The 27340-nt window shown below is 45.0% G+C and overlaps 1 protein-coding gene across 1 annotated transcript; it reads left to right on the forward strand.

Annotated features, from left to right (window-relative positions):
* The first annotated feature begins 65 nt into the window (after nucleotides 1-65).
* LRRC45 (leucine rich repeat containing 45) lies at nucleotides 66-24787 on the forward strand. The gene is made up of 18 exons (XM_066587959.1): nucleotides 66-151; nucleotides 2107-2411; nucleotides 2496-2557; nucleotides 2916-2986; nucleotides 3479-3657; nucleotides 4432-4560; nucleotides 9904-10016; nucleotides 10089-10147; nucleotides 10246-10323; nucleotides 14561-14696; nucleotides 14903-14980; nucleotides 15874-15985; nucleotides 16073-16143; nucleotides 16219-16311; nucleotides 18172-18264; nucleotides 19664-19837; nucleotides 20807-20954; nucleotides 23939-24787. Exons 2-18 carry the CDS (start codon nucleotides 2180-2182, stop codon nucleotides 24130-24132), a joined length of 2022 nt encoding a protein of 673 aa, XP_066444056.1. The 5' UTR covers nucleotides 66-151; nucleotides 2107-2179; the 3' UTR covers nucleotides 24133-24787.
* Nucleotides 24788-27340: the final 2553 nt, after the last annotated feature.

A 27340-nucleotide genomic window follows, 5' to 3' on the forward strand; every position in this document is an offset into this window, starting at 1 on the left:
AGTCTGTTTTACCATGCGGCGATGCAATCATGGCGTCCATATCGGGACGGTAACTTCCTGGAGCTCTCCTGCGGGTCTGCTGGATATATGGCTGTATATGTCAGTGTCTTCCTGGTTACATGTTGTGTGTACATGGGAGCAGCTGTTGCAGGTGAGTGTGTGGCTGCCGTGTTATGTCTGTCATGTCCTTAGTGCTGTGTGGCCACTTGTATCCTGCATGCTGGAACATGGAGCGAAGAAGTGCAACTTTTAATGGAAGTGAATGGCAGCACTGAGTGCAATTCCCCCGGGTAAAGTCGCGTTGCTTATATCGCCATCGTATGCCCTGTACCCTGTGTTTGGCAACTTGCTGGAATCGTGAGCCTGATATCGCTGCCTGGCGCTGACCGTACGCAGTATGTGCGAGCCGTGCCGCCATGATCCAACACCATAACCCGCGTCATACAGAACACTGAAAAATACCTTATCGCCTCTTAAATGACTGAGTACACCGCTGCGCTATCATAAATACTTGTGTGCCGCCAAATGTCTGAGCTAGCTTCACGCGGACGGATCTGCGTGCGCAAAGAATAGAGCCCATTGATACAATGGGTTCAGTCACATGTCTGTATTCTGCGCATGCACTTTGGTCAAAAAACATAATTTTTCTGCGTATTTGCACATCAAAGGTGCCCATAGAAGTCAAATTGCGCGCAATACACAAGGAGGTGCGGGCAACAGTTATACAAGGGAAAGGAAACCACTTCAGTCGGTGCGTCTTTGCTGCGTGCAAATAAACACGCAGGCGCAAAAAGTACAGTGAAATACACGGATGCGTGTGCGAAAAAACATGGTTTATTCTGCAAAAACTCAGCGCCCAGGTCTGCACAAATACACTGCCCACTGGCTGCCCATCCACTACAGAACCCAATGCAAACTCCTCACCCACAAAGCCCTCCATGGCACCGCGCCACCATACCTCGCTTCCCTCCTGTCCATACACCACTCAGCCTGCACACTCTGCTCCCCTAACACACTCAGACTAAACGCCCCTCTAATACGGACCTCACATGCTCGTGTACAGGATTTCACCAGAGCTGCACCAATCCTCTGGAACGCTCTATCCCAAGACATCCCTCCTCATAGAAGCATACCAAACCTCCTGATCTAGCGCCCCACACTTTCCACTTTGCCTATGGTGTACATTTCCTGCCCTGGTACCTCCTTATCACTCTCACCCCATTTGTTTAAAATAAAATGAATGCCATATGTAACAAGCTCCCCCGTGCCTCATTGTCTGCACCCAGAACCTCCTGTATCGCGCCCCACCCCACCCCCACCCCGTTTTGTTTCCAACTAATTGGATACCGCATGTAATTGTACTGTTTGTGTTCCCTTTGTTTTGTAAGCACTGCGGAATAAGTTGGCGCCATACAAATAAAAATGTTCATTGAGCAAATTTTTCTCCAAAATTGGCATGAGCCCGGTCAAGCTTCCCCGGATGGGCACTATTCGTTCTTTATAAGCGTCTCGCTGCCATATATACTTTCTCCCTGCACCACACAGCATCAGGACTTCGATGACAAAGTATGGGAGCGCTTGTAGTAGGGATATAATGGTAACTACAGGTTGAGGCTAAAGTTCGCTTGGGGGGTCGCTCTTGTCAGGGCAGTAACCCAGCCTTATAGCTGTTTTAGATGGTATCAGATGAACCTATTTTAGGTCCATAAATCTATGTATCTAGTCACATGGCTGTATTTCTCCTGCCTTTTTAAATGCAGCATGACTTTATATTTTATACTGGGCAAAAAAAAAAAATCTACACGAAGGCAAAAACCAGATCAAATACACATGGCTGTAAAGTAATCTGTAATACGGATCCATATTACGGACATGTTACAATACGCTCGTCTGAAGCTGGCCTTGGAGAAGAGTTTGCCAAGTGACTGGTGACTATAGGATGATCGGCACTACTTTATGAATACAGTATATACTGACTTATGTAGGAGGTAATCTGACTGACCCGATACTCCCACCAGAGTCGCTCTTAAGTGAAGCATGTTGGGTAAAGATGTCATAAAGGTAATTTTTGGCGTAGCACCTTTAACCGTATTCCATCTCTTTCAGACTCCACGGACTCGGGGTTCCTGGGGGCGGTAACACGTGAGCACCGAGGAAGCTTTCTATTATCCTGCAAGTGATGGATGAGCTGAAACGGTTGTATATCAAGTTGTGCCAGGAGAAGGGATCCGACCCGCAGGAGGCCGTGCTAAAGGAACTGCAGAGGGGGAAGGAGTCTTCAGGAAAAGGGAGACTGGATTTATCCACCCACAATCTGTCTGTAGAGTCCTGCCAGGTCCTGGGGCTCCTCCTGCAGAATGACATCACTTCCTCACATGTGGCCCTCAGTGACTGCATGCTCAGTGAGGCAGGTACGTGCTGTGGGGCCACTGTTGTACACAGTTGTACTTTGAGTCATAATTTGGAGATCATGAATAGTCCTTTTGTGTTCACAGGTTTGAAACACATCTTGCAAGGCCTCCGCAATAATGCTGTAGTCAAGTACCTGGACCTGAAGGTCAGTGTGGAGCTCTGTGAATGGAACTCCCTAACTGTACGTCATGGAGGTATGGGGTTCGGGAGCCAAACACGCTCCATACAATGTGGGTGCCGGCTGTTTTTCTGCTGACACCCGCCGACAACAGCTGCGATCAGCAATTCCGCTGATCATGGCTATTAACCCTTTAAGTGTGGTAGTCAATTCTAACAGCATTTAAATGCCCCGATCGGAGTTCAAGGGCCTTTAACTTTGCCCCCACAGTGAGATCCTGGGGTGTTGTTTGGTTGCCATATCACTCTAGGGCGTTCTTTGTTTTTGTTTTTTGTTTTTTTTTTCTTTGTGCACTCTTTGAATAAGACGGTCTATATTGTTACAGGGTAATAATCTGCGTGGCGACGGTGCAGAAGCATTGGGGAAGCTCTTGAGACACAACACCTCTATAATCAGGTCTGTGATGTAATGTAGTCCTGATATTATTACTAGAGCATAGATTTACATGAGGATGTAATATACATGACCTTACAAGTAGATGGTTTCTAACTTTTTTTGGGGGGGGGTCTTTTTCCTTTCCTCTGCTGGTTTCAGTAAACGCTCCTTTTCTTTCACCACTTCTGATATAAGAACCGGCAGCTGCATCCCCATCTGCCCCTCCTCTCTGTCCTCTCTTTACTGTATTGCTGTAAAGCTATTTTTTTTTCGGGACTGGTATGGATTTTGAATATTTACAGACAACCTTCAGGCGGGTAACAGGAAACTATAAGCTGCCATAATAAGACAGTTTATACGGAGTCATCCTAGGTTTGCTCTACAAGATTGGTCTACCCCGTAGTGTATAGGAACCAGTAGGAGCAAATTCTCAGCACAACGTTACAGACTATATCATTGTATAGAGAAGGCAGATGTACTGCAGGAAGGGCTCACGTGTGCAATCTGTTGCAGTCTGACTTTGGAGTGGAACAATCTTGGCATGTGGGAAGATGGATTCTCCCTTCTGTGCGACGGACTTGGCTGTAACCAAACGCTTCAAAGACTGGATCTCCGCAACAACCAGATCAACCATAAAGGGGCAGAAGAATTGTCCACAGCGCTAAAACAGAACCTCGCTCTACGAGAATTGGGTATGGATCTAACGTGCCAGTGCTGATCTAAGGGCTCCTGCACACCGGTGAGAGTGATATCTGGCTGTGATTCATGTCCCAATATCGCTCTCACAAAACTCTGAAACTCCCTGGATGTGAGGCATTTTCATCTGCGGGGGTTCCCTTCATTTTCGCACGGCTGTCACAGCTGTGGCAGGAGATTGTGTGTTCTCCCATTGATTTCAATGGCGATCCCCTGCTGCAGATGTGATAGCAGTGGCAGGGGATTCCTTTCTTTTCCGAGGGGGGGAGTCCCCTCATCATTTAACACTGTGACAGCACTGTCACCGTGATCATTGATGAGGGGACTCCCTGCGGTAAGCATCAGCCAATCACAGCCAGCGCTTCTAAGAGGCGGGGAATTTTCAATCCCTGGCCAGAAGATGATGAAGAGAAACTGTGCCGGAGACTGAGAAGAAGATGCAGTGGCACCCCGGACAGCGCAGAAGAGGTGATGTATGCTTATTTATCTTTTTTTCTTCAGCTATGGCTCATTTTCAGGGTAGGGCTTATATTTCAAGTAATCACACACTCTGCACTGCCACCACCGGCCCGGAGCTGCAGGCTGCACGACTGGCGGGCCTTACAAAATGAGGCGGTGGGCTGTATTTTGTCCGCGAGCTTTGTGTTTGACACAAGTGATGTAGATCAACATTGGTGGTATGTTCACATGACTGATACATAAGAATCATCTTGGTACTCTTATATACTCTGCATTGTACAGCCCGGCACTAACGGACCATCTATTCACAGACCTGCGATGGAATAACATCGGTCTGCTCGGAGGGCGAGCCCTTCTTGATTGTCTTCAGAGCAATAAGGCCATAATGAAGATGGAGCTTTCCGGAAACAACATCCCCAGTGACATCTTAAAGGCCATTGGTAAGATGGATGCATCGTGTGGTTGACATAAGCTGTGATCCCGTGTTTTTAGCTTTTTTTTTTCTTCTTTTTTTTTATTAAATGTTTTTATTAAACATTTGCAATTTAAATTTGACATCCAAAAACATACTACACATATAACCCCCCCCCCCATAGTCTCTCTCATATTAATCCTCTCGAGATTTGCATAGTGTGATTCCATGTTTGATCCTGCACCGTTGGCCCCCTGCTGGTGACTCCATGCATGCTATTGCCTATAAATGAGCACTAGCTACATAGAGATAAGCGTGGCCCAGTGATAAAGGGTTAGACTGGAAGCTTTTATGTAATGCATAGTCTATAAGGAGAAGTATGAATAAAACCTAATAGTGCGCACATTGCTTAATCTGGCCTTTTTAGATATCCTTTAATATCCCAACTACTGAGCTGCAGCGACTATCAGCAGAATGAGACACCATAATAGCCTGAGCTTTGTTATAGGGGAACGGGCAGTCTCAGTATACAAGCCGGGACCTATATAATTAGGAAGATCTGTGAAGTCAGCGGCAATGAAGTATTGACGCTCCTGAATCGTTCCTACTTGTGGATGCAGCTCTGGTCTTTGAGGCGGACTGTAAGACTTGTTACACGTGAAGATAAACGCCATAGAAGCGAGCACCGATCACCAGTATACAGTAGTGCGTTTGAATGTTCACGTTCGTTATTAGGCAGCAATAATCGTATGGTTTTTATTTTTTAACCCTTCCCAATCCAATTTCCCTGCCACCCGCATCCTCCGCAGCGCTTATTTATTTTAGAATCGCTCAACTGAAACCCATAAGAATGACCCGTCATGATGATTTTATTAGCAATTTTTTTGAAAATTTTAAACGGGAGTTAATGCCATGTTTCCATGAAAATAAGACAGGGTCTTATATTAATATTTGTCCCAAAGAGGTGGTAGGGCTTATTTTCAGGCAATGTCTTATTTACTTACCTAGCAGGCTTGGTCTAGTTCCTTCCCGCTGCTTCCCGCAGAGCCCCAAATCTGTTCCCGCAGTCATCGGTCGCCCGCACAGGATCACTTCCTGGTCACGGGATTCATAAATCCTACCTTCACTGGATTTTTTTTTTTTGAGGTGGGTCTTATTTTCGGGGAAATACGGTATATTACATATATATGACAGACCGGGTGTCTGACCTCTCTCCTGCATCAAACTACTAACGTGTGTGTGTGTGTGTGTGTGTGTGTGTGTGTGTGTGTGTGTGTGTTTCTCATGCTCCACCCCTGGTGACATCATTGCTCCGCCCTCAGGTGATGTCATCCTAGGTCCTACAACCTATATAAAACAGAGCCTGACTGACAACAAAGTGCTCTTGAAAGGGGAGGACAAAAATAACAAAATGAGAATACAACTAGCCGTTATCTCAGAAGCAACTCTAGCAGTCCTGACAGAAGACACCCACCTACCGCCACCACAGAGATCCGGTGGGCTAAAGAACCTGCAGTGACATCACTGCCACGGGACGATCCATTATGCAGTTTGGTAGAAAGTACTGGATAAGCGGACAGCAGCCACCAAGACCTGTGATGTCACCGTCATGTCATCACCTGTGTGCGTGGAGTCGGGGATCACTTGACCAGGGGCTGATCACTGTATTCAGTAGCTTGCTGAGCTGGTGATGTCTGGAAATCAGTGTGTGTGTGTCTGTGTGTATGTGTCAGGATGCATGTAGTAGAGCTGTGTGTGTGATATGTGGGGATCATAATGGATGTACCATGTAGCACAGCTGTGTAACGCATTGTGCCACCAGAAACACTAATACTATAATTTCCTAATAATTACTAGTATTGTAATACATATGCAGAGGAGCCTTCTGACAACAGATCTCTTTTCTGCATATATCCGACGTGGGAACTATGCAGGGAGATCTCAAACTGATTGGAAAGGGTTAAGATCGCTTGTCTTTTTCCCTGTCTCCTCTGCTAATGACTTGCAGATGACGGTCTACATGAGAGGATAAAACAGCGACAAGATGATTTTTACATCCTCAAAAAAGATTCATTTAACGACAAACGACCAAATCCTCGCTGATCACGTGATCCTCGCACGTTGTTGTTGCTCTCAGTAGGAGGAGCAAAGTCTTGTAAAAGAAATGATGTAACAAGCTGAAGCTTCCCGGTCTACTCGGGCCTCTTCATCAGACTGTATAACAAAGTAGATGAAGGTGTGTGTGTGTGTGTGTGTGTGTGTGTGTGTGTGTGTGTGTGTGTGTGTGTGTGTGTGTGTGTGTGTGTTAGTGTGTGTGTGTTATATATTATTGCACATTCGCAATAGATGATGCCTTGGAACATTGGCTTTATATAATGATATTTTACATACTTACCCCGTGTAAAAGGGCCTTAATTCGGGATCTCCAAGGACCCTTTTACACAGAATGGCCTGTCAGGCACACACACCTTACAGGTTGTCTCGGTGATTAATTGTTCCTGTGCTTTTACACGGGAATGATCATTGCTCAGTGAATAGAGGCGGGTTGGGTTGGGGATCGCTCCGGCCCACCTGCCACTATCCACAACAAATGGCAGTCGTTAAGTTTTCTGCATGCATAAATGGAATGATAACCGTTCAGATTCCCAATGGATGCAGGAAGCCATTATTTATCAGCCCGTGTAGAAAGACCCCAAGTAATACTATTTACAGAGTGTCTCCTGCTGAGACCCTGGAAAATCCGCTGCTATTAAGGAAGTTGTCAGTGCCTACAAACCTACTTTTGTAGCATTGAAAGGGTTAGTCATTGGTAGACCATGTGGTGGGTTGGGATGGGTATCCTCTCTCCTTAAGGAGACACCTAGAAGGTGAGGGAGGAGATTTATAAGGCCATGTTGCTCCTCTGGGAAATATGCAAATGAGAAAGATGGAACAATACCTCTGTAGCGCCACCTATTGGATGGCAGAATTCCGGCAAATCAAGGTCAGTCTTTATACAAGTCTTTTAAACAATGATTGGGAATTAAAAACCAAAAGTCAGAAAACCATGTACAGACAGCTATTTCGCCCCGAAGGTGAGTGAAAGGGAATATTATTGAAACCTTTTATATATGTTAAAGGTATAAATAAGGTTCATAAGGGAAGTGTACCAGTGGTTATGAGGAAGCTAAAGACTAGAACATGGGGGCGTAATCTGAGATTAGATGGGAGGGGGGGGGGGGGGGGGCACTAAAAGCGACATCAGGAAATATTACATTACTGGAACAAACTTCCAGCAAATGGGCTGGAAAATCCGCAATGAATGAACTGGCACATGCCTGGGATGATGTGGAGGGGCGGGGACGCGTATTCACGTGAAACTTCCGCTGTGCTACAGTGGAAGTATAGCATGACGACCAGCTTCCATTGACCACAATGGAAGCCGGCCGCTCGTATTCCCGCAGCAAATAGAGCATGCCGCGGTTTCTTTCATCCTGCGGAATTCTGACGTGGAATAGAACCTAATAGCTGTGCGACAAGGCTGCAAATCTCTGCCACGTAAAACATGGTAGAAATCCGGCCGTGGGCATTAGCCCTAAGAGGGGAATAATATAAGGGCAGACTAGATGGACCTGGACTATGAAGTCCATTCTTTTTAATGGATCCACTTGCACCCAGCATGTTCTGTCTTTTAAGGCTTTCCTTGGAACGCCTCTCCCATTGTTTTCAATGGGACTTTTAAAAGCCATTACATGACACTCGCATTCCGTGTAATGTGGATGCGGGTGCGATGTTTCCCATTGAAGTGAATGGGAACCACTTGCAATCCTAATATGCATTTGAAAATCGCAATTTTAAAGATGCGATTTTGAGATTTTTAAAATCAAAAACATTTTGCATCGCTGTGAAAATCCCATGTTGGTAAGTGCGATAGAAAGTCGGCCATATGGCACTCGCCCATGTGAATGTAGCCTAAAGATAGTAGCCTCATGTAGAATTACAGAAATCTATATCTTTAACATAACATATCAGGGAGATGTAATTTGGGCCTTTCCTTCGTATTTTGTGCATTGTAGCTATAGAAGTGGCGCCAGGGCCAGTTTGCACGGTGTGACTCGAGTGATGACACGCTGAGGATGCCTTACGTAGTGTTTGTCCCCAGAGTCTCTGTGGCTTATCACTTGGTACTGCAGTGTGCCCAATTGTCTACTAATATGTAGAAGATCCCTGGAGCCTACAGGCAAAGAGATCCCACAGGTGACCCTTGTCTATGGGGGATGAGAGGAAAAAACATTGCAATTAGGACTTTAGTATTTGCATGTCTATTTTATTGTCATTAAAGAGGTTGTCCAGCGTTACAAAAACATGGTTGCTTTTTTTTCCCCAAACACAGCGCCTCCCCTGTCCATAAGGTTGTGTGTGCTATTGCAGCTTGGTTCCATTGAGGTGAGTGGGGTTGGGCTGCAATACCAGACACAACCAATGCACAAGAGTGGCGCTGTGTTTGGAAGGCAGCAGCCCTGTTTTTCTAACCCTGGACAGCCCCTTTAACACTGTTACTTGGTATTTTCAATCCTTTAAACCTTCCAGCTGTATAATATCACATGTACGGAAGACCTGACCATACTGATATTAGCTGTGGTGGATCTCGGTTGGGTATTGCATGTCCTCTCGTAGGATCTTGCTGTACATAAGCCGGTAAATGGTGGAAGGCATCAGATGCTCACACTTCTGGGGTTTATGCTGAACGAATTGAACAACTGATGACGTTGCATTGCGCGGTACTCATTTGTTCTTGTTTCTCTATATCATTGGGGTGGAGACTTGGTGATGACCATGCAGGCAGCTGTTGTTGCCGAAATTCTCCAGAACTTCCTCTACTTTCCTCGTTCCCCCAGCCTAATCCTTCTGATAAAGCAGTGCTTCCATGATGTCCTATTCAGACCAGCTGTCCTGTATACACCTACATGTGAGGAGGATCTGGAGCGGTCAGGACTCTCAGAACACTTGGAGATGTCTTCTAATCTCTCACTCTTATTAACAACTTAAGGATGAAGAAATAGGGATGTCTGAATTGCTCCTTTGACTATCTAATGCCGGCTGTGCATTAGTATACATTGGTAGTCTAAGACCCTACATGCTGCTCTTACAGACCAGCAATCCTTATGGACAGCACTGGTTCATCAAACAGGTGTAGCGCCTTAGACTAATGATACATACTAATACACAGTGTGCGTCAGGCAGTCAGAAGCTGGTGTAGCCATCTTTGTTTTTCCAGCCCGGACAGTCACTTTTACAGACCCTCTGGCTTCTTATAACCCACCAGACTGGAGATCTCTGAACCTCGGCTCTCAGACGTTACATGGATATAAATACAATCTCTTTGTTACAGAACAGGCCATAGATCATAACCTGGACAGACAAACGGTAAAGATGGAGACCGCAAGTCGGAGGCAAATCCTGACCAAGGAAGTCCAGAATTTGAAGCAGGAGAAGAATAAGCAGGTAGGTGAGCTTCAGAGGCTTTTGCTGGTTTTCCTTTTCAGGTTCTTGATAACTTTGTGGTTTCTCCGATAGTTCTTGGACTTGATGGGAACCATTGATAAGCAGAGGGAGGAGATGAGCCGCACCACAAGGTTGGTCTGCCTGCAGGGGATCTTCAACTAGAACATTTTTTTTGTTTTGTTTTTTTGTCTAGCTTTTTTTTTAATTCTTCTTTTTCCATCAATACCAGAACTACAAGTTTGCAAGTCAACAAACTTCAAGAGGCGTTGGAGGACAGGAAATCTGTTGTAAACTCCCTGACAGCCAAGTAAGGACTTCTGTGAGTCACTTTATTCTAGGGAAAATCCTCAGATTAAAGTGAAGCTCCAGCTAAGATTTAATTTTGGTTCCTTTTATTCTGCGCAAAATGCTGCTGCTGTACGGACCAAGTCAGCAGGCTGCTGGACCTGTCACTCCTAGTATGTCAGTCAGTCAGTCATGTGGTTCACATTCCAATATATAATGGGACCTGGGTATGATGTTGACTGGCTAACTAGTTAGAATCCGAACCTACAGATGTCCAAGTGGGTGGGAAGTAGACCTTCGCTCGGTATGCGTATATTGGGTTGTGTTGGTCCCATAAATTATCTTTGTGCAGATCGGGGGCTAGCATGGACAAAGCTTAACAGGACAATACTATTGAAGGGAGGAGAGAAAAGGAAAAAGAAACAAGAAGTAATACGGACCCTAACAATGGCCTACTCGGCCATGGTTTTTAGGCAGGAAATTAACATGAGTACCCTGAGAAAAGAAGCCACTTTGCCAAGTAGTTTTCACATTTTCCCAATTGGCCTAATCTGTTTACAATCAGTTGGTCCATTACACATGATTGCAAATAGATGTTGGATGTTGGACTTCTAGAAAGATCTCAGTCAATGTTGGGACCTCAGGGGTTTTCCATTTTTAAGCTATGGAAGATCTAGTCGATGTCAGCACATGTGATATAGTAGAGACAGGTCAGAGGGGGTGCAATTTTCTATACCCAACCATAAAAGGGCCACACCTGGGTTCCAATTAAGGTTAAAGTTCAACATTGAACACAATGCTAAGTGTACTTGATCCCATAGTGGTTTAAGACGTTCACATGACCACCATATATGTAACAGTGAACCAACTTGTTTCTAACATCCTCCAGCAAATATTGGAATTTTGGCCATACGATGGGCAGTCAGGTACCATCTGTACAGCAGCTTACTGTTGGTTTCCAGATGGTTTATACAGGGGGACGTTTTGAGGTTAAGTTGAAATGCCATTGCCCATTGGTCTGCACTGGAAGATTCTTGGAGGTCTTTTACCCAATTTAATTTGGAACTGGAATGTGGATGGGGAGGTTTGTGATATACTAATGCTGTATCTGCTTTGGAAATACCTTAAAGGGGTTGTCCCGCGCCGAAACGGTGAAATTCACAGCGCTTACCTGAATCCCCGCGCTCCGGTGACTTCTATACTTACCGGTTGAAGATGGCCGCTGGTATCCTCTCCCTCCGTGGACCGCAGCTCTTCTGTGCGGTCCATTGCCGATTCCAGCCTCCTGATTGGCTGGAATCGGCACGTGACGGGGCGGAGCTACACGGAGCCCCATTGAGAAGACAAGAAGACCCGGACTGCGCAAGCGCGTCTAATTTGGCCATTTGACCATTTTAGACGGCGAAAATTAGACGGCAACCATGGAGACGAGGACGCCAGCAGCGGAGCAGGTAAGTGAAAAACTTTTTATAACTTCTGTATGGCTCATAATTAATGCACAATGTATATTACAAAGTGCATTATTATGGCCATACAGAAGTGTATAGACCCACTTGCGGCCGCGGGACAACCCCTTTAAGCCTGATTTCCGTGGTTATATAAAAAAATCATATTTTGTGAGCAAGGCTGTAGTTGAGGGAGCTAATGAGAGAAAATGTTGTATCTAGAAAATTCTTTGTGCGGTAATTCTCATGTAGTTGTGTGAAGGATTTCATGATTGGTCCTTCATATAAATCCTCAACCTTGGTGATTCCTTTGGCTCGCCATACATCTAGATGTATATCTGGTATTAACTCTTTCCAATCCAATTTTTGGATTCAGGGTTTCCTAAAAGGCTTTCTTTTCTTTTTGCTGTTATACAACGGTGCCATCTGCTGGCTAAAGCCAGTGTGTGTGCGTCAGAGAGACTCTGACAGCGGAGTGGCTGGCAATAGACGGTAAGAATACCCTGTCGGACGTCTTCTGACATTGGAGCTGTACAAGCTTCAATCAGAATGTAGGAAGACGTCAGACAGTGGATTGGAAGGTGTTAAGAGTTAGATCACCTTTTATGGGTATTTTGAATTTTCGATGGGGGAGACAGCCAGTGAGGTAGGATACTTTTTCCCAGATATACATTGTGGGGGAGATGGATGTGAGGAATTTCTTTGTTAATCTGGAAACCCATAACCGGTTTGAGAGTTTAGAATATTCAGTGATGTTTGGAGGAGTCCTCTATCCACCAGTTTTTCGTGTTTTTTTTTTTTTTTTTTTTTTTTTTTTTTTTAAGGTGGTCGAGCAATACTGAGAGGATGGAAGAGCCAGGAGCAGGAACTGAGCTCCCACCCCCTCTCTGCCTCCTCTCCGCCCCTCTGCACTATTTGCAATGAGAGAAGGCAGGACGGGGGCGGGGCTAAGTGGTGAGAATTAGCCCTGCCCCGCCTCTCTCCATTGCAAATAGTGCAGAGGGGCAGAGAGGGGGCGGGAGCTCTATTCCTGCTCCTGGCTCTTCCATCCTCCCCCCCCCCCCCCCTCCCCCCTCCCCCCTCTGCAGATGAGGACAACATATATCCACTCGGCGTGAAAACCGAGCCGATATACGTTCGTGTGAATCCAGCCTTAGAGAGATTACCAGAGACAAATACTTGTGCTGAGGGGGAGGAGTACAAGGCCATTATCGAGGAAAGTAGCTGGCCCCCAAATCCAAATCTTATGAGTACCTCCCTGAGATAACCCCAGTGTACATGATCGAATGCCTTTTCTGCATCCAGAGTAAGGAGCAGGGAGGGCATTCGTTGGGTTGATGCTGCAGAAGGATGTTAATATATCGACATGCGCTCTCCAAAGTCAGACGACCCCCTAATAAAGCCAACCTGGTCTATTCCAATTAAGCTTTTCATGATTTGAGATAATCTGTTTAATGTCCACATTTAAGAGGGAGATGAGGTCTAAAGTTAGAGGGGGGGTTTGGGCAGGGCAATACGTGCTTTTAGCATCTCTTATGGTGTGCCTTTATTTATGGGAGTTGGACTTGCCTATAGTTACACTGCAACAAACTGTTAGGAGTAACCATTAAGTGATAACATTCTGTCCACCTGCAGCCACCACTAGGTGGAGCTTGCTTCCTTTTGCATCCTGAGGAGCAGATTCTGCAACAACCTGCAGCCATATATAGCAATGCATCACAGAAGGGGAAATATAAAAAAATATTAAAAACAATCTCAAAAAACGGCCATTACTTCCTGAGTAAGGAGTGCATATAGATGAATCCTCTCACCATGCAGGTGACTGACTACCAAATGGGGGAGCGAATTACACCTGTGTTGGGCATATATAGCAATGAGATTATTATTTTCCTGCATTAGCTAATCATGCCGCTTACTGACATTTAGCCCCACACTTGGATATTGTTTGTTTGCATGGAAATAAATCTTTGCCTGAATAATTTACAACACTGGGGCGCATGAAGTGGTTTCTCTGATTTATTGCAGCCTTTAGATCTCCGTGGCGTTCTGCGATGCATTCACAGATTATGGCTGAGTGTAAGATGCCAGCAGAGACGATGAAGATCAATGCTTATATTCCTGTAAATTGTTTACCATGTCATAAACAAAATCATTAGACTTATGACTAATGTTCAGTAATCATGTAATTCATTTTACTCCTGGTGAGCGATGGCAGAGCTTTATTGATTTGCTTTTGGAACGTCTGTTGACTTCATTTATAAAAATTATCTTTACAGAAGCCAGAGCTCCATCTTTATGATACAGAATTTTACATCCCCTGCATAAACCGATGCATAATAACATTCAGTCCACCTGCAGCTGCCACTAGAGGGAGCTCACTGCATACTGTTACTACTGAGCTCATGGAACAACACAGTATGCAGTAAGCTCCCTCTAGTGGTAGCTGCAGGTGGACAATTTGTTTTGCTGCCTTTCCTTCAATCCACTAATTCATCCAGTAAAGGAAACCTGGCACTTGCAGACATGCTTGACCTGTGTCCGTTATAGAAATCCTCAAGCAATACTGAGGTGGTTGCGTTGGGCTGCCGCTATTTATCTAATAGAGTGGAGGACCCTAGTTGCAGACCATCAGCTATGACCTCCATATGCTGTAGCAGGAAATATGGACAGAGCTTTGCCCTAACGGAGCAAACTTCTTGACACGGGTGACTTGCTACAAAGCTGTGTACTACACAGGCATCCCTTGGTAATCCATACCTATACATGCCTATATGTTGTGCAGTCAGTCCTGTTAAACTTGTCATCTCTCTGCAGGTTACACATGACTGACGCGGCCCTGGCTTTATCACAGCAGAAAGTGCAAGACCTGGGGGCGATCCTGACGCAAACAAAGAGGGATGGTTCCAACATGAGAGAACTGCATGTGAAGGAGATCATGAAGGAGAAGGAGGTGAGGATAAGTGTGAGGAGAGGGGTGCACTTCAGGCACAATTGTGCATGAAACGAGGGTGTGCTTTGGATGGGGTAAAATTTTATAAGGGGTGTATTTAAAGGGGTTGTCCAGCTTTAAAAAAAAATAAAAAAAATTAGGTATGTGGCAGCAAAGAGATAGATTGTCTTTAATGATACACATGTATGTACTGTCTTTTTCTTTAGGAATCTGGAATGCGGGAAGCAAAACTCCGACAAGAACTGGGAGCTGCTAATGAGAAAGTTCTGCTTTATCGCAGTAAGGTATTACCAAGGCTGAGAGGAGACTTGATAGCTGCCGACAAATAATCTGAAGGGCTGTCACAGTGCAGAGGGATCAGCCCTATTGTCATTTGCACAAGGAAAGACTAGAAGCAATGGGATGAAGCTGAAAGGAAGGAGACTCAAATCCAATATTGGACAGTGAGGGTAATCAATGAGTGGAACATGTTACCATGGGAGGTGGGGAGTTCTCCTTCAATGGAAGTGTCCAAACAAAGGCTGGACAAATATCTGTCTGGGATGATTTAGTGATCATGCATTGAGCAGGGGGTTAGACCCGATGACCCTTAAGATGGTGCCTGACAAGCATCAGACAGGGGGCTATGCTGCATGGAAATGACTGGGGGTCTCCTCTGTGTATTCCAGAGTGTGACAGGCAATCGGGTGAGAGGAGCAGGCATGGAAAATTGTTTAACTACCACAGCAAGTAATGGTAAACCATGTGTTGAAACAAAATTTGAATTTATCATGTGTTCTGTGCTAACTAGAGGCCAAGCTTCCGGCAGGTGGTCGAGTGTCCTAAGCGCTCAGCTAAAAACCCCGACCTTAGTTCTGGAGTTGTCAAAGTGGAGAAAACTGTGAATAAGTCACAAACTAAAAATTGTGATGCCTTTATAACTACACAGTAAACCGAAAACCCTGTAATAGAACAAGTTGCATTTTATGAAAAGTTGTATAAATGAGGGAGATGAAGCAATACCTCTGCAGCGCCACCTATTGGAAGGCAGCATTCCTGCAAGTCAATGTTAGACTCTCTTTTTAAAACAATGATGTGTAATGCATTGAGCTCTTATCTACTGAAGAACTAATTGCTTGTAAGAACTTGTTAGTACAGATCTTTTTAACTTTATCTTTCCCCATGTTATACCCTGCAGGTAGATGAGCTGGAGAAAAGGTGTAAGATGCAGCAGGAACAACTGTTTGACTTAAAGCAGGAGCTCACAAATACGAGCGCCGATCTGAAGCTGCGGGCTGTACAGGCAGAAGGTAAGGACCGGCCGATATCCTGGCTCGGACTGGATGAGATGCGGATATTCATTTCTTGCATTTGTCCTCATGGTGAATTGTTCTCAGAACGCTTGGAATCCGAGAAGAGGAGATTCCGACAGTCCCAGGATGAAGCCAGCGTGCTGCGTCAGAAAGAAGTAAGGCGATAGACTGATTCCGTTACTACTGTTGGCTCTTGTCACCACCAGCCTTACCTTCTTCTGTAATCGCAGGTAGAGCACATGACGCGTCACATGGAGGACAATGAGAAGGTGATGCAGGAAAGGATGCAACGGCTTGAAGCTACAAAACTGGGACTTGAGGAGGTGAGATGACAACTTTTTGGAACATCTACTCCTTACTGGTTGACTGGCCTGTTAATGTGCACACATGGAGGTTGACCTTGTTCAAGTCCAATACCGTGTGTGAGCATATGTAGTAGCGTTCTACACCAAGTAGTACCACGTTGCAGATCACTAATCAGTGCACAGTTCTTGGACTGTATGTGTTTATGCAGAATGTGCCACCGTCTTTGTATCTTCGCTGTGACTGATGCTCTAGAAACAAATAGATTCCCTATGACAGCGGGGACTTTGAAAGAGGGTGGTCTAGCCAAAACCTTTCACCCTCCTCACACGCTATGATACAAATGTACATGGCTTGGAGTAAGCCTCTAGCTTGTATAAAAGATGTGATGGGAGCGGGCATGAAGGCTCTAGTACCCTGTTGGGGTACCTGGTCCTTTTGATGCTGTTTTCTGTTACAGCAATGACATCCTGACAGAGGGACACATTTACTAGCAGCCACGGCTCTACAGTGGAGTGCCCCCCTTTCATATGAACCTCACTATCTGCTGTTATTGGGGAACCAGGCAACCTCTACCTAGGGTTTATTGGGGTCCTGATTAAATATTGTTGGCTTATGAAGTGAATCAGGAGATTTGGTCTCCAATACCAACTCTATGCTGACGACACCCAGCTATGCACCTCTTCCCGTGACATCTCTGCACCTTTCCTCCAAAACCTCACCGACTGTCTGCTGTCTATAACACTATGTCCTCCCTCTACCTAAAAGTAAACCTCTCTAAAACTGGCCTACTGGTGTTTCCGCCCTCTACTAACCAACCTCCTCCTGACATCTCCATCTCAGTGTGTGGTGCCACCATAACTCCCAGACAGGCTCATCTTCCTGTCCAGCCGCTACTCGGACGCCTCTGCCCTGTGCCAGTCACTGCACTGGCTGCCTGTTAAATACAGAATTCAATTTAAACTCACTACCTTCATCCACAAAGCCCTCCACAGTGCAGCGCCACTCTATATTGCCTCCCTCATCTCAGTCCATAACCCAACCCGGGCTCTCCGCTCTGCTAATGAAACCAGACTGAGTGCTCCTTTAATTCGAACCTCTCATTCCCGCCTCCAACACTTCTCCAGAGCAGCCCCTGTCCTCTGGAACGCGCTACCCAAAACTATCTGCACATTCCCTGATTCACAAAACTTCAGACATGCTCTAAAAATACACCTCTTTAGGGAGGCATACCATATACCCTAAACCAAACCCCTCTATACTCCACCTGGTAACATGCTCCCTGACCTACTGACTGCAATCCTTGCCAGCCACCATCAACTGCTGTCATACCGATTCTGCGGTCACACGGCTAAATGTCTGACCATTGTCTATGTGTATAGCATCCCTCACACTTCGCCATACCGGGCACATCTCCAGCCCCTTTACCCTCTGTATCACCCCATTACTTGTAGTATGTAAGCTCGTTGGAGCAGGACCCGCACCCCTATTGTTTCCATCAACTAATTACTATGTAACCGTGGTTCTGTAATTTTTGTACTTCTGTCTTTCTGTATTCCTCCTGTCTATGTAAGCGCTGCGGAATATGTAGGTGTTATACAAATAAAGATTATTAATATGCTGTAAATGACGTTCATGGAAAACCCTGTTAATAAACTATGCAATAGAATATCCTACTTGCGTGGGGTACAGAATTGGCCTGTAATAGGATGTGTACTTCATATACTCTTTACTGTCTCACATCACCAATCTTCACCAAAATATACTTGGTTGGGTTCTAACAGTAGGAAGCCCTCTACCATAAGACCCACTTAGTCTAATACTGCCCGGGTCAGCTGCTCTCCACTTTCCTCAATGGTGATATTGATCTTTCTGTACAGGAACTGAGCAGGATGAAGGTAACATTGGCCAATGAACGAGCGCATGCAGAAGAGGAGATTCAGAAAGCGAGGAGCGCAGCCCAGCAGGAAGAGGTGAGGATTATCTATATCTCTACCTTCCAGTCCATCGTAACCACATGATCGGCTCACCTTTTGGCTTTCAAGATCTGTCGGGGCTTCAGAAAAAAAAAGCTTGAGATTAATTCAAAGGACAAGTGCACCGTCTGCCTTCTGACGGGACTAATGCAGCAATGGTGATGGGAATAAAAGCGCAGAAATAAGGGCAGAAAGGCCTGATATCACCAAGGAGCGTTAGGAGTCTGTCAGCTCTTCTGCCTCCTAACAATGGCCTCAGGGTTTCCCTTAGGGGAGTGACTGTCAGGCCAGCAATACTATATATCCCACAACATTATGGAAGTCATCAAGAGATGTTAAATGACAGAGAAAAAAAATCTTCTATTGTTGTTTTTTTTATGGAGTAACCCTTTCATTGCCATGACAGTTTTGACACCTTTAACATACTTTACCCCCATATATTTTCGATAGTAAATAGGTAGCGCTCCAAAGGCAGATCTAATTAGATGTCGAGAGAAAATATGTATAGAAATTGGAAACTCGCCCGACGTAACTGGATAAATCCCCAATTAAGGGGTACCATTACGTCAAAATCCAGGAAGGCTTGTAATACTGGTGTCTGTGTTGGTACTAGATAATACACCGGTCGGATGCGACATCCCCTTGGGAGAGCATCATGGTATGGTTCCAGACATGCAGGCATACCGGAAGATGTAAATAAACAGTAGTAGAAAAGGCAACTTTACCTGCGCTCCGGTGTGTAATTGAGGTCAGAATAAGAAAGTACAAGTCAGAAAGTCAGACTTGCTTTGCAGGGGTGCCTTGGTCCTCGGCACCCCTAATCCCAGACTGTGTATAGTATCGCAGAATAGAAGGTCCAACAAGTGGAGATGGCAAATGTATTGATCCAATACTGCGACACGTTTCGGCTTGTAGTACAAAATCTACAGAGAACTGTTTATATAATATATACACACACTAGGAAAAACTTCCTGATTACCTGTCATGATGCCTGATGTCACTTGCAACTTTTCCCTTCCATCCCCTCTCTACACACACTCTTAAGTAAAACTGCTCCCTGATCTCCAACGAGCAACGTGTCCCAAATATTGCAATTACCATTAGGCAGGCATTGCACAAGGCTTTTCCTTTTTTTTGAAAGTCAAGATTCTGGGCTTCATTCCTATCCGGCCTTTAAATGCCTTCTGTGGCTAGAACATAAGGGCTAGAGTTTAGATCTTGGGATCCTTGAAGTGGGCGTCTGGTGTGTTTTGACAGTTTCCAGATCTATAACCTCTAGTGAGCTGTAAGCATTTGCTATTCAGAGTGTGAGTGGAATTATTACTTTCCTAATATATAATCTTATGTGGCTTCAAGGACTTGATGAAATGTGAATGTTCTTTCTCTCTCTGAGCAGCAGCAACATGCCGCCATTCTGCAGGACAAGATACGAACTTTAACCCAGTCCCGGGATCAGGGTCAGACTCAGGTTTTGCAGCAGAAGCAACTAGCTGGAGAGCTGCAAGCTCAAAACAACCAACTATGCCTGGAAATAGAAGGCCTTAAAAGGCGAGTTGATGGCCTACAGCAGGTAGGTATAGCTGGAAAAGCTATATAGAATTAGACAACTGTAAGTGAGTGAAGGAGCTTGTGCTGTAGTTCACTGTTGGCACATGGCAGCAGAGTATCCCTAAAGTGTCTCAAACCCTTAAAGAGGTTGTTCCACCAAAAGAAGATGGCTAGCTGATTGGGTTGGTGCCCAATCACTGGGACCTCTACCGATCCTGAGAACCGTGATCCCGAAGGTCCTTAAATGAGTGAAGCAGCAGTTGAACATGCATGCTGCCGCTCCATTCATTTCAATGCAAATGCAGTAGATGGCTAGTTCAAGTGCTTGGCTATCTTGCTAGTCCTTTTTAATTGATTTGGAGTGAAGATGCACACCATTCATTCAGGGACCTTGATTGGGTATAGAGGTTTGCTTAATAGAAGCTCCAACCATTCTAAAGTGGTGACATTCACTTTAAGGTACAAAGAAGACCATGTTGCCATGTAGCATGGTCCTAGTCTAAAGTAGTTGACCTTTCTTAGCACTTCCTGGCTGAGATGGAAAACCTGCGACTGGTTTCCCAATGATCTCGCCGGGTGTTATGGAAATGGCTGCGAATGGCAGCCTTACCCTGTTTCCGTAACTCCCATCAAAGTAAATGGGTGTTATGGAAATGGCGCGGCACAACACGCTATACTGTTTCTGTAGCATGGGTGTTACATTGTTTGTGTATTGGGCTATGCTGGTTTGGTAACCCCATTGACGTGAGTTGGAGTTGTGTAAACGGGGCCAGGCTGTCGTGTTCACCCGGTGACGTGGTCGGGAGACCAGCCGCAGATTCCTCATCTCGGTTAGGAAGTACTCGGATAGCACCGCTCCTTATAATGTTACAATAGAGTTCATGTATAGCAAGTAAGAAGCACTGGAGACATGGGGAAACGTGTTTTACCATCAAGGGCTGAATGCTTTCACCTTGTAGCTCTGCAATGATGCTCTGTGGTATATCTGCAGGAGTTATCAAAGAAGGACCAAGAGAAGGTGTCTGAAGTAACAAGGGTGCGAGTCGAGCTGCAAGAGCAGATGGGGCACCTTGCAGCTGAGTTGACTGCGCAGGAAGGACTGAAGGAGAAGATTTCTGCATTAGAAAGACAGCAAAAAGGTACTAGAGAACGTACAGGTCTATACATGCTACATATGGTCAGTGCAACTGTAGCCAACTAATACTTCATTAACCCCTTCCCGCTATAGGACGTACAGTTACATCCTGTGGGTCTGGGGATATATTAAAAAAGCTTGCCAGGAGACCTCCCTTCATACAGTGGGGTGCCAGCTGTTCATGACAGCCGACACCTGGCAGCAACAGCTCCACGTAGCTGATCGGAACTGTTAACCAATGTCTTTAAATCCCCCAAATGATGTTCAGGGGTCCCGTACAGCCCCCTGAGGGGATAACGCAGGGAGCCATGCAGGTGTTATGGCAGCTGGGTGCCCTTGGAAAGTCCCCAGGACTTGTCTTGGCGGAATGCCCTGGGATGGCTTGATAGAATGCCTGCCTGTTTGCAGTATTGCATCACATCATACTGCAGGAGCGATCAAAGCATTGCTAGTTGTAAAAGTTCAACCCACCCACACCCCCACCCCCTTTTGTCATATTTATAATAAAATAATCTAATCTAAATTCTAAAACAAGTACATATTTGGTATCGCCGCGTCCGTCAAAGTCCGATCTAGCAAAGTAATGCATTATTTACCCTGCATGGTGAATGTCGTCAGAGGAAAAAAAAAAAAGGGAATGCCATTTATTTATTTATTTAGTTTGGTCACCCTGGCTCCAGGAAAAACATGCAATAAAAAGCAATCAAAGTCGTATGAATTCCAAAATGGAACCAACATAAACTACAGAACGTCTCGCAAAAAATGAGCCCTCGCACAACTATGTCGACAGAAAAATAAAAAAAAGCTATTGCTCACAGAAGATTAAGTCAGAAAATAATTTTAAAAATAAGTCTTTGAAAAAAATAATAGTAGTACAGCAGAAAAAATATATACATGTTTGGTATCGTAGTGAGACATAGAATAACGTTATTTTTGGTGCGCTGTGGAAACAAGACAAAGCAAAAGATGTCAATGTTTTGTCTTTTGGTTGTTTGGGGGGTTTTGTCTTTTTTTTTTTTATTTATTTTTTTTCATTTTACTCCACTTAATTTTTTTTTTTTAAGTTTTTCAGTACATTATATGGTAACTTTAATAGTACCACTGAAAAATACAACTTGGCCCGCAATAAACAAGCCCTCATACAGCGACGTCTATAGATAAATAAAAGTTATGGGAAAAGGAAAAAAACAAAAAGTAAGGGGAGAGGTGAGGGCCACTTCATTAAGGGGTTAAAAGTAGATGCTAAAATTATAAAATGTTAGTTATAAAACTCTGATCAGTGAGCTCCCGCCTGCCACCAGTTTTTATAATGCCCATCTATTTCAGTGGAAAGTTACGTGTATGCGCACGGCCGGCTCTCCACCAGAGCCAGGACTAGAACCAGCACATACTTGGGTTCTACTCAACATTCCATCAGATTATCCCTTGTAGTTGTGACCTGTCATGCTCCTTATTTAAGAAAAAAAAAAATAATAATATATACACACTGTATTTTTTGCTCTCGGAGACGCCCTTTCCCCACTCCACACCCCCAAAAAGTGGAAGCAAAAAGTCACTGTAACTTTTATAAAGTGAAGGTGCCGAAATTCCGACCCGGCTGGCAGCTGTGTGATAAAGATGGCACGTCCTTATTATACAGCTGCCGGCCGGGTCCGCTCCAAAACAGAGGAGGAGAGCAGTTCTTTTCCTCTGCACTGCCGCCCGTACGTACCGCTGAGTGGATGCGGCAGGGGAGCAGCAGCACTTCCCACTGGCGCTCACTGCCAATCAGCTTCCTCCCTCCCGCCTTGCTACTAGCGCCACTGTTTCTAATCTAGAAGACTGGTAACTACAGTATGTGCCTAGACATTTTGCTATCTGTCTAACTTTTCAAGCTGTTTTTCAATCACACTATATTAGATAAATCTCCCCAAATGTCCGTCCCCAGGCACCCCTCAGGTTGCACATAACCTACAATGTTCTTGTTCCTGCACATTCTTCTCTTGTGTTGACTGTTTTGTATTCTGAAGCATCTTGATTTCTTGTATATCCGTATTCTTCTGGTGTCTCTGTATTGGGGGTGGGAGGTTTATAGCACAGTAATATATGCTTGTCTGCCATAGAATTACAATGAAAGGTCCGTCTGACCTTCTGTAGATCTCCACTAGATCCATGTACTCAGGTGCTGCTCACCTAAAAGAGAAAGGGTGACTGAACATTCCCATTCCCAGTCTGTCGGAGTACACTGCGGGAGTAGAATTAACCATACTGTAGAGTTTGCAAATGTATCTGCCATTTTTATAAAAGGAAACAGTTTTGGTTTTTTTCCCTCCTCTAAAACCTAGATGAGTCTTATCAAATGTGTCTTATAGGGCGAAAAATATGGTGTGTATATATTTCTTGGGGTATTTCTGTTTACGGATATATGCATAATTAAACCCTTTCCAATCCACTGCCTGCCGTGTAAAGACATTCTGATTGACGGCTGTACAGCTCCGATATCGGAAGACGTCCGACAGGGTATTCTTCCTGTAGATTACTGGCTGCTCTGTCGGGGGCCTCTCAGCATGTCCCATACTGCATCTAGCCAGCAGATGGCGCCATTGTATAATGGCAGAAAGAGAGAGCCCCCTAGGAAAACCCTGAATCCAAAATTGGATTGCACAGGGTTAAAGCGTGGCGGTGCTTTCTAAAAACTCTTGACCTGTCTTAGGGACATATCAAATGTTGTGATCATTGTGGGTCTGGCTGCTGATCCTCCTGAGGCGCCTTAGCAAGCAGTGACATTGCTCAGGCCAGTGCTTCAGCTGGCTGGTTCTACCAATCGATGGAGGGTTGAGCAGCTGGACCGCCCCCAGTGAGCAAGACTTTTGATGTGCCCCCCCCCCGAAATATCAGACGTTTTTATAAAGTGCAGTTATGCTTTAATAATTGATGTGAGAAGACCTTCCATCACTGTAGGTTGTAATATGCGACTAGTGGTTTGTCATTTTTTTCCTGTTCCTATAGTGCAGGCCAATACCCACCGTGAGATGCTGCTGGATAAAGAAGGTGAAATCTCTTCGCTTTTGGAGAAGCTGAGGCTGAAGGATGCTGAGATTGTAAGGATGCGAGAGGAGGAAACCCAAAGAGCCAGCCTACTACAGAGCGCCATCCTAAACTATATTGGCACCCCCCTCGGCTTCCCTGGTGGAAGGAAATAAGCCGAACTGTCCCTCTTGTTCTGTTCAATAAGCCATAAGTGATGCACAAGTGCCTTACGGTGCGACTAGACTGAATGATAGTTGTTCAGTCTAAACGCCATCCAACAACTGAACGATGAAAGGGAATCGCACAGTTCTCGTTCATCATCCAGTTTCAGTCGGCATAAAACATCCACGCCGGCTCATTCACTTCTCACAAAGGAATGTAAAACGCTCAATAAGTGCACAATTTTCAATGAGACTCATGTAGCCTAAACAGGCCGCCTGAGCACAAATAGCAGGTAATGACGTCACCGGCTTGTTCCGGCGGAGAAACCAGAATCGTTGTGTCTAAAAGGGCCATTATTACATTATTAACTGTGAGTCATCGATGAACCTCAGATGCTGTGTGCACTCCCTGATCAGGAGAGGAATTTATTTTGTATCTTTTGTAATTACACTTCTAGAAAGATGTTTATATATTTTACACTTTTGTAGATTTTTTATTTTTTTTTATATTATGGCTTTTAACTTGTGCTTGTCAAAATTAAAAATATTGGTCGCTTTTATTCTTTCAGTTGCCTTCTGAACCCTGTTTACCATTACAATAAACCCGAACGGGGTCCATTATGTACTTAAAACACATTTTAAATTAAAACAAATTCTTTTTACTCGCTATTTTTGTATTCTTCCACAAGGAAGAGCAGATGAGATTTGGTGGAGGAAGGACCGTGCATGCAGCGTTGTTATACTGCCCAATGTGATTGCTCCCAGCAAGAAAAAAACAAGTCCTCTTGTAGATCTGATACATACATGAGGTTATAGCGAGTTGTCAAACCTACTTGGGGTTCTTTCTCTGGCTGATTTGACTGGGCAGTATTATGCCTTACCGTGGTACTTGAAAGTTTGTGAAACCTTCAGAATGTTCCATATTTCTGGTTATATTCAACCTTTTTTTTTCATCTTCTTTAACCCCTTCCTGCAACAAGGCGTAAACTTACGTCCTGGGGATAGCGCAAGATCACTTATGTTCTCGCGCTATCCCGCAGCGGGAACCGGCTGTCAGTGATAGCCGGCCTCACACTGCAACAGCGGGGGTGCATCGGAGATGCGCTCCCCGCTGTTAAGCCCTTCCCTGCCGCTATCTATGTAGATTGCGGCATGGGAGGTTCACAGAGGGAGCGCGCTCCCTCTGTGACGTCGACGGGCTCTCGCGATATAACTGCAGAGAGCCCGGCTGGTTGCCATGGCAACAGGACGCCAGACACGGGTGTCCTGTATTGCCATAGCCTGTGATTTGCATAAGAGATAAGTCATGGCAGGGCAGTAACCCTGCCATGCCTTATCGCAGCGATCATCAGTGCTGTGCTGTAAGTCCCCCAGAGGGACACAATTTGTGTTTTGTTTTTTTTTGTTTTTGTTTTTAAACTTTTTTTTTTTTAAATGCTTTTTCTCATATTAGCATAAAACATTGTCGCGTCCCTAATGACACGTGCAATAAGTTGCACATGTTTTTGACTGTGCACGGAAAAAAGCGTTAAAAAAACTGTAAAAACTAACACTAAAAACACTTAACACCTAAAAACGCAATAAGTGATCAAAAAAGCCATATCTACCCCAAAAATGGTAACACAAAGTACAGCTCGTCTGACAAAAAATAAGTCCTTTATAGAGCTCCGTACATAAAAATGTAAAAGTTACAGGACTTTGAATGCAGCGATTTAGAAAAAATTCCAAAAAAGGGTTTTTATTGCAGAAAAGTGGAAAAACCTGAAAAAAATATCATTGTAATCGTACCGGCCTGGAGAAAAAATGCATTGTCTCATTTATGCTGCATGATTAACGCTGTAAAAAAAATTCTCTATAGCAGAATTGATGCGGTTTCTCTCTCTGCTGTCATAAAAAAATAAGTTTTACAATATAGTCAATGTACCCAAAAGTGGCACCGATAAAAACTTCAGTTCGCCACGCAAAAACAAGCCCTTAAACCACCGCATCGACGGAAAAATAAAGTTATGACCTTTTGAAAAATGGAGAAGAAAATCGTTGCGTTCTTAAGCCCAAAATAGGGTGTGTCCTTAAGGGGTTAAAATGTGTGAAAATCTAATGTAGTTTAAGAAAACCAAATGAAACAAAACTTAGACTTGGTCATGTTGGTTATTGAGGAAAATTGAATCACACACCCGTCTGAGCAGCAAAAGTATGTGAACCTTTAGGGTACCTTCTCACAGGGTGGAAGAGTTGCAGGCATTCTGTAAGGGAATACCCGCAGCAAATCCACACCTAAAATAGTGCAGGTTTGGCGGTGGTTTTAATTGCGGAACAGCTTCAGAATTTAATGCTTGTATTCTCCATGCGGCTTGTACTGTTAAGGCTGGATTCCCACGAACGTAGATCGGCTGGGTTTTCACACCGAGCCGATATACATCGTCTCTCTCTGCAGGGGGGAGCCTGGAAGAGCCAGGAGCAGTGCTCTGAGCTCCCGCCCCCTCTCTGCCTCCTCTCCGCCCCTCTGCACTATTTGCAATGGGGAGACGTGGGATGGGGGTGGGGCTAATTCTCTGAACTTAGCCCCGCTCCAGCTCTGTTTTTACGCCGAGCCGATATATGTTGCCCTCGTGTGCAGGGGGGGGGGGGGGGGGAGAAGGAAGAGCCAGAAGCAGGAACTGAGCTCCCCCCCCCTCTCTGCCTCCTCTCCACCGCTCTGCACTGTTTGCAATGAAAGGAGGTGGGGTGGGGCTAAGTTCTGAGAATTAGCCCCGCCTCTCCCCATTGCAAATAGTGCAGAGGGGCGGAGAGGAGGCAAGGAGGGGGCGGGAACTCAGTTCTTGCTTCTGGCTCTTCCAGGCTCTCCTCCCTGCACACGAGGACAACGTATATCGGCTCGGCGGGAAAACAGAGCCGATATACGTTCGGGTGAATGTAGCCTTAGGATTTCCAGATAATTGGAAGGTGAAATTAGAATCAGGTGTCTTCAATCAATGACAATCAGGTATGAGTAGGAGAGCAGTTTTATGTAAAGAAGAGGGATCCATCCAAGTCTGATCTTTACAACACACTTGTGGAAGTGCCTAATGGCGGGAACAAAGGAGATTTCTGAGGCCCTCAGTGGAAGAGTTGCTGATGGCCATCAGGCTGGAAAAGGCTACAAGACCATCTCTAAAGCGCTTGGACTCCAACGATCCAAAATCAGACAGATTGTGTACAAATGGGGGAAATTCATGACCTT

This window comes from Eleutherodactylus coqui, chromosome 13, assembly GCF_035609145.1.
Source record: "Eleutherodactylus coqui strain aEleCoq1 chromosome 13, aEleCoq1.hap1, whole genome shotgun sequence".
Classification (NCBI taxonomy): domain Eukaryota; kingdom Metazoa; phylum Chordata; class Amphibia; order Anura; family Eleutherodactylidae; genus Eleutherodactylus; species Eleutherodactylus coqui.

Bases quoted from the DNA above. Each gene is read 5' to 3' on its own strand.
- LRRC45 (XM_066587959.1), top strand. From the start codon at position 2,180: ATGGATGAGCTGAAACGGTTGTATATCAAGTTGTGCCAGGAGAAGGGA. The intron at 2,987-3,478 runs GTCTGTGATGTA...AATCTGTTGCAG, and splicing joins CACAACACCTCTATAATCAG to TCTGACTTTGGAGTGGAACA. The intron at 19,838-20,806 runs GTAGGTATAGCT...GTATATCTGCAG, and splicing joins GAGTTGATGGCCTACAGCAG to GAGTTATCAAAGAAGGACCA.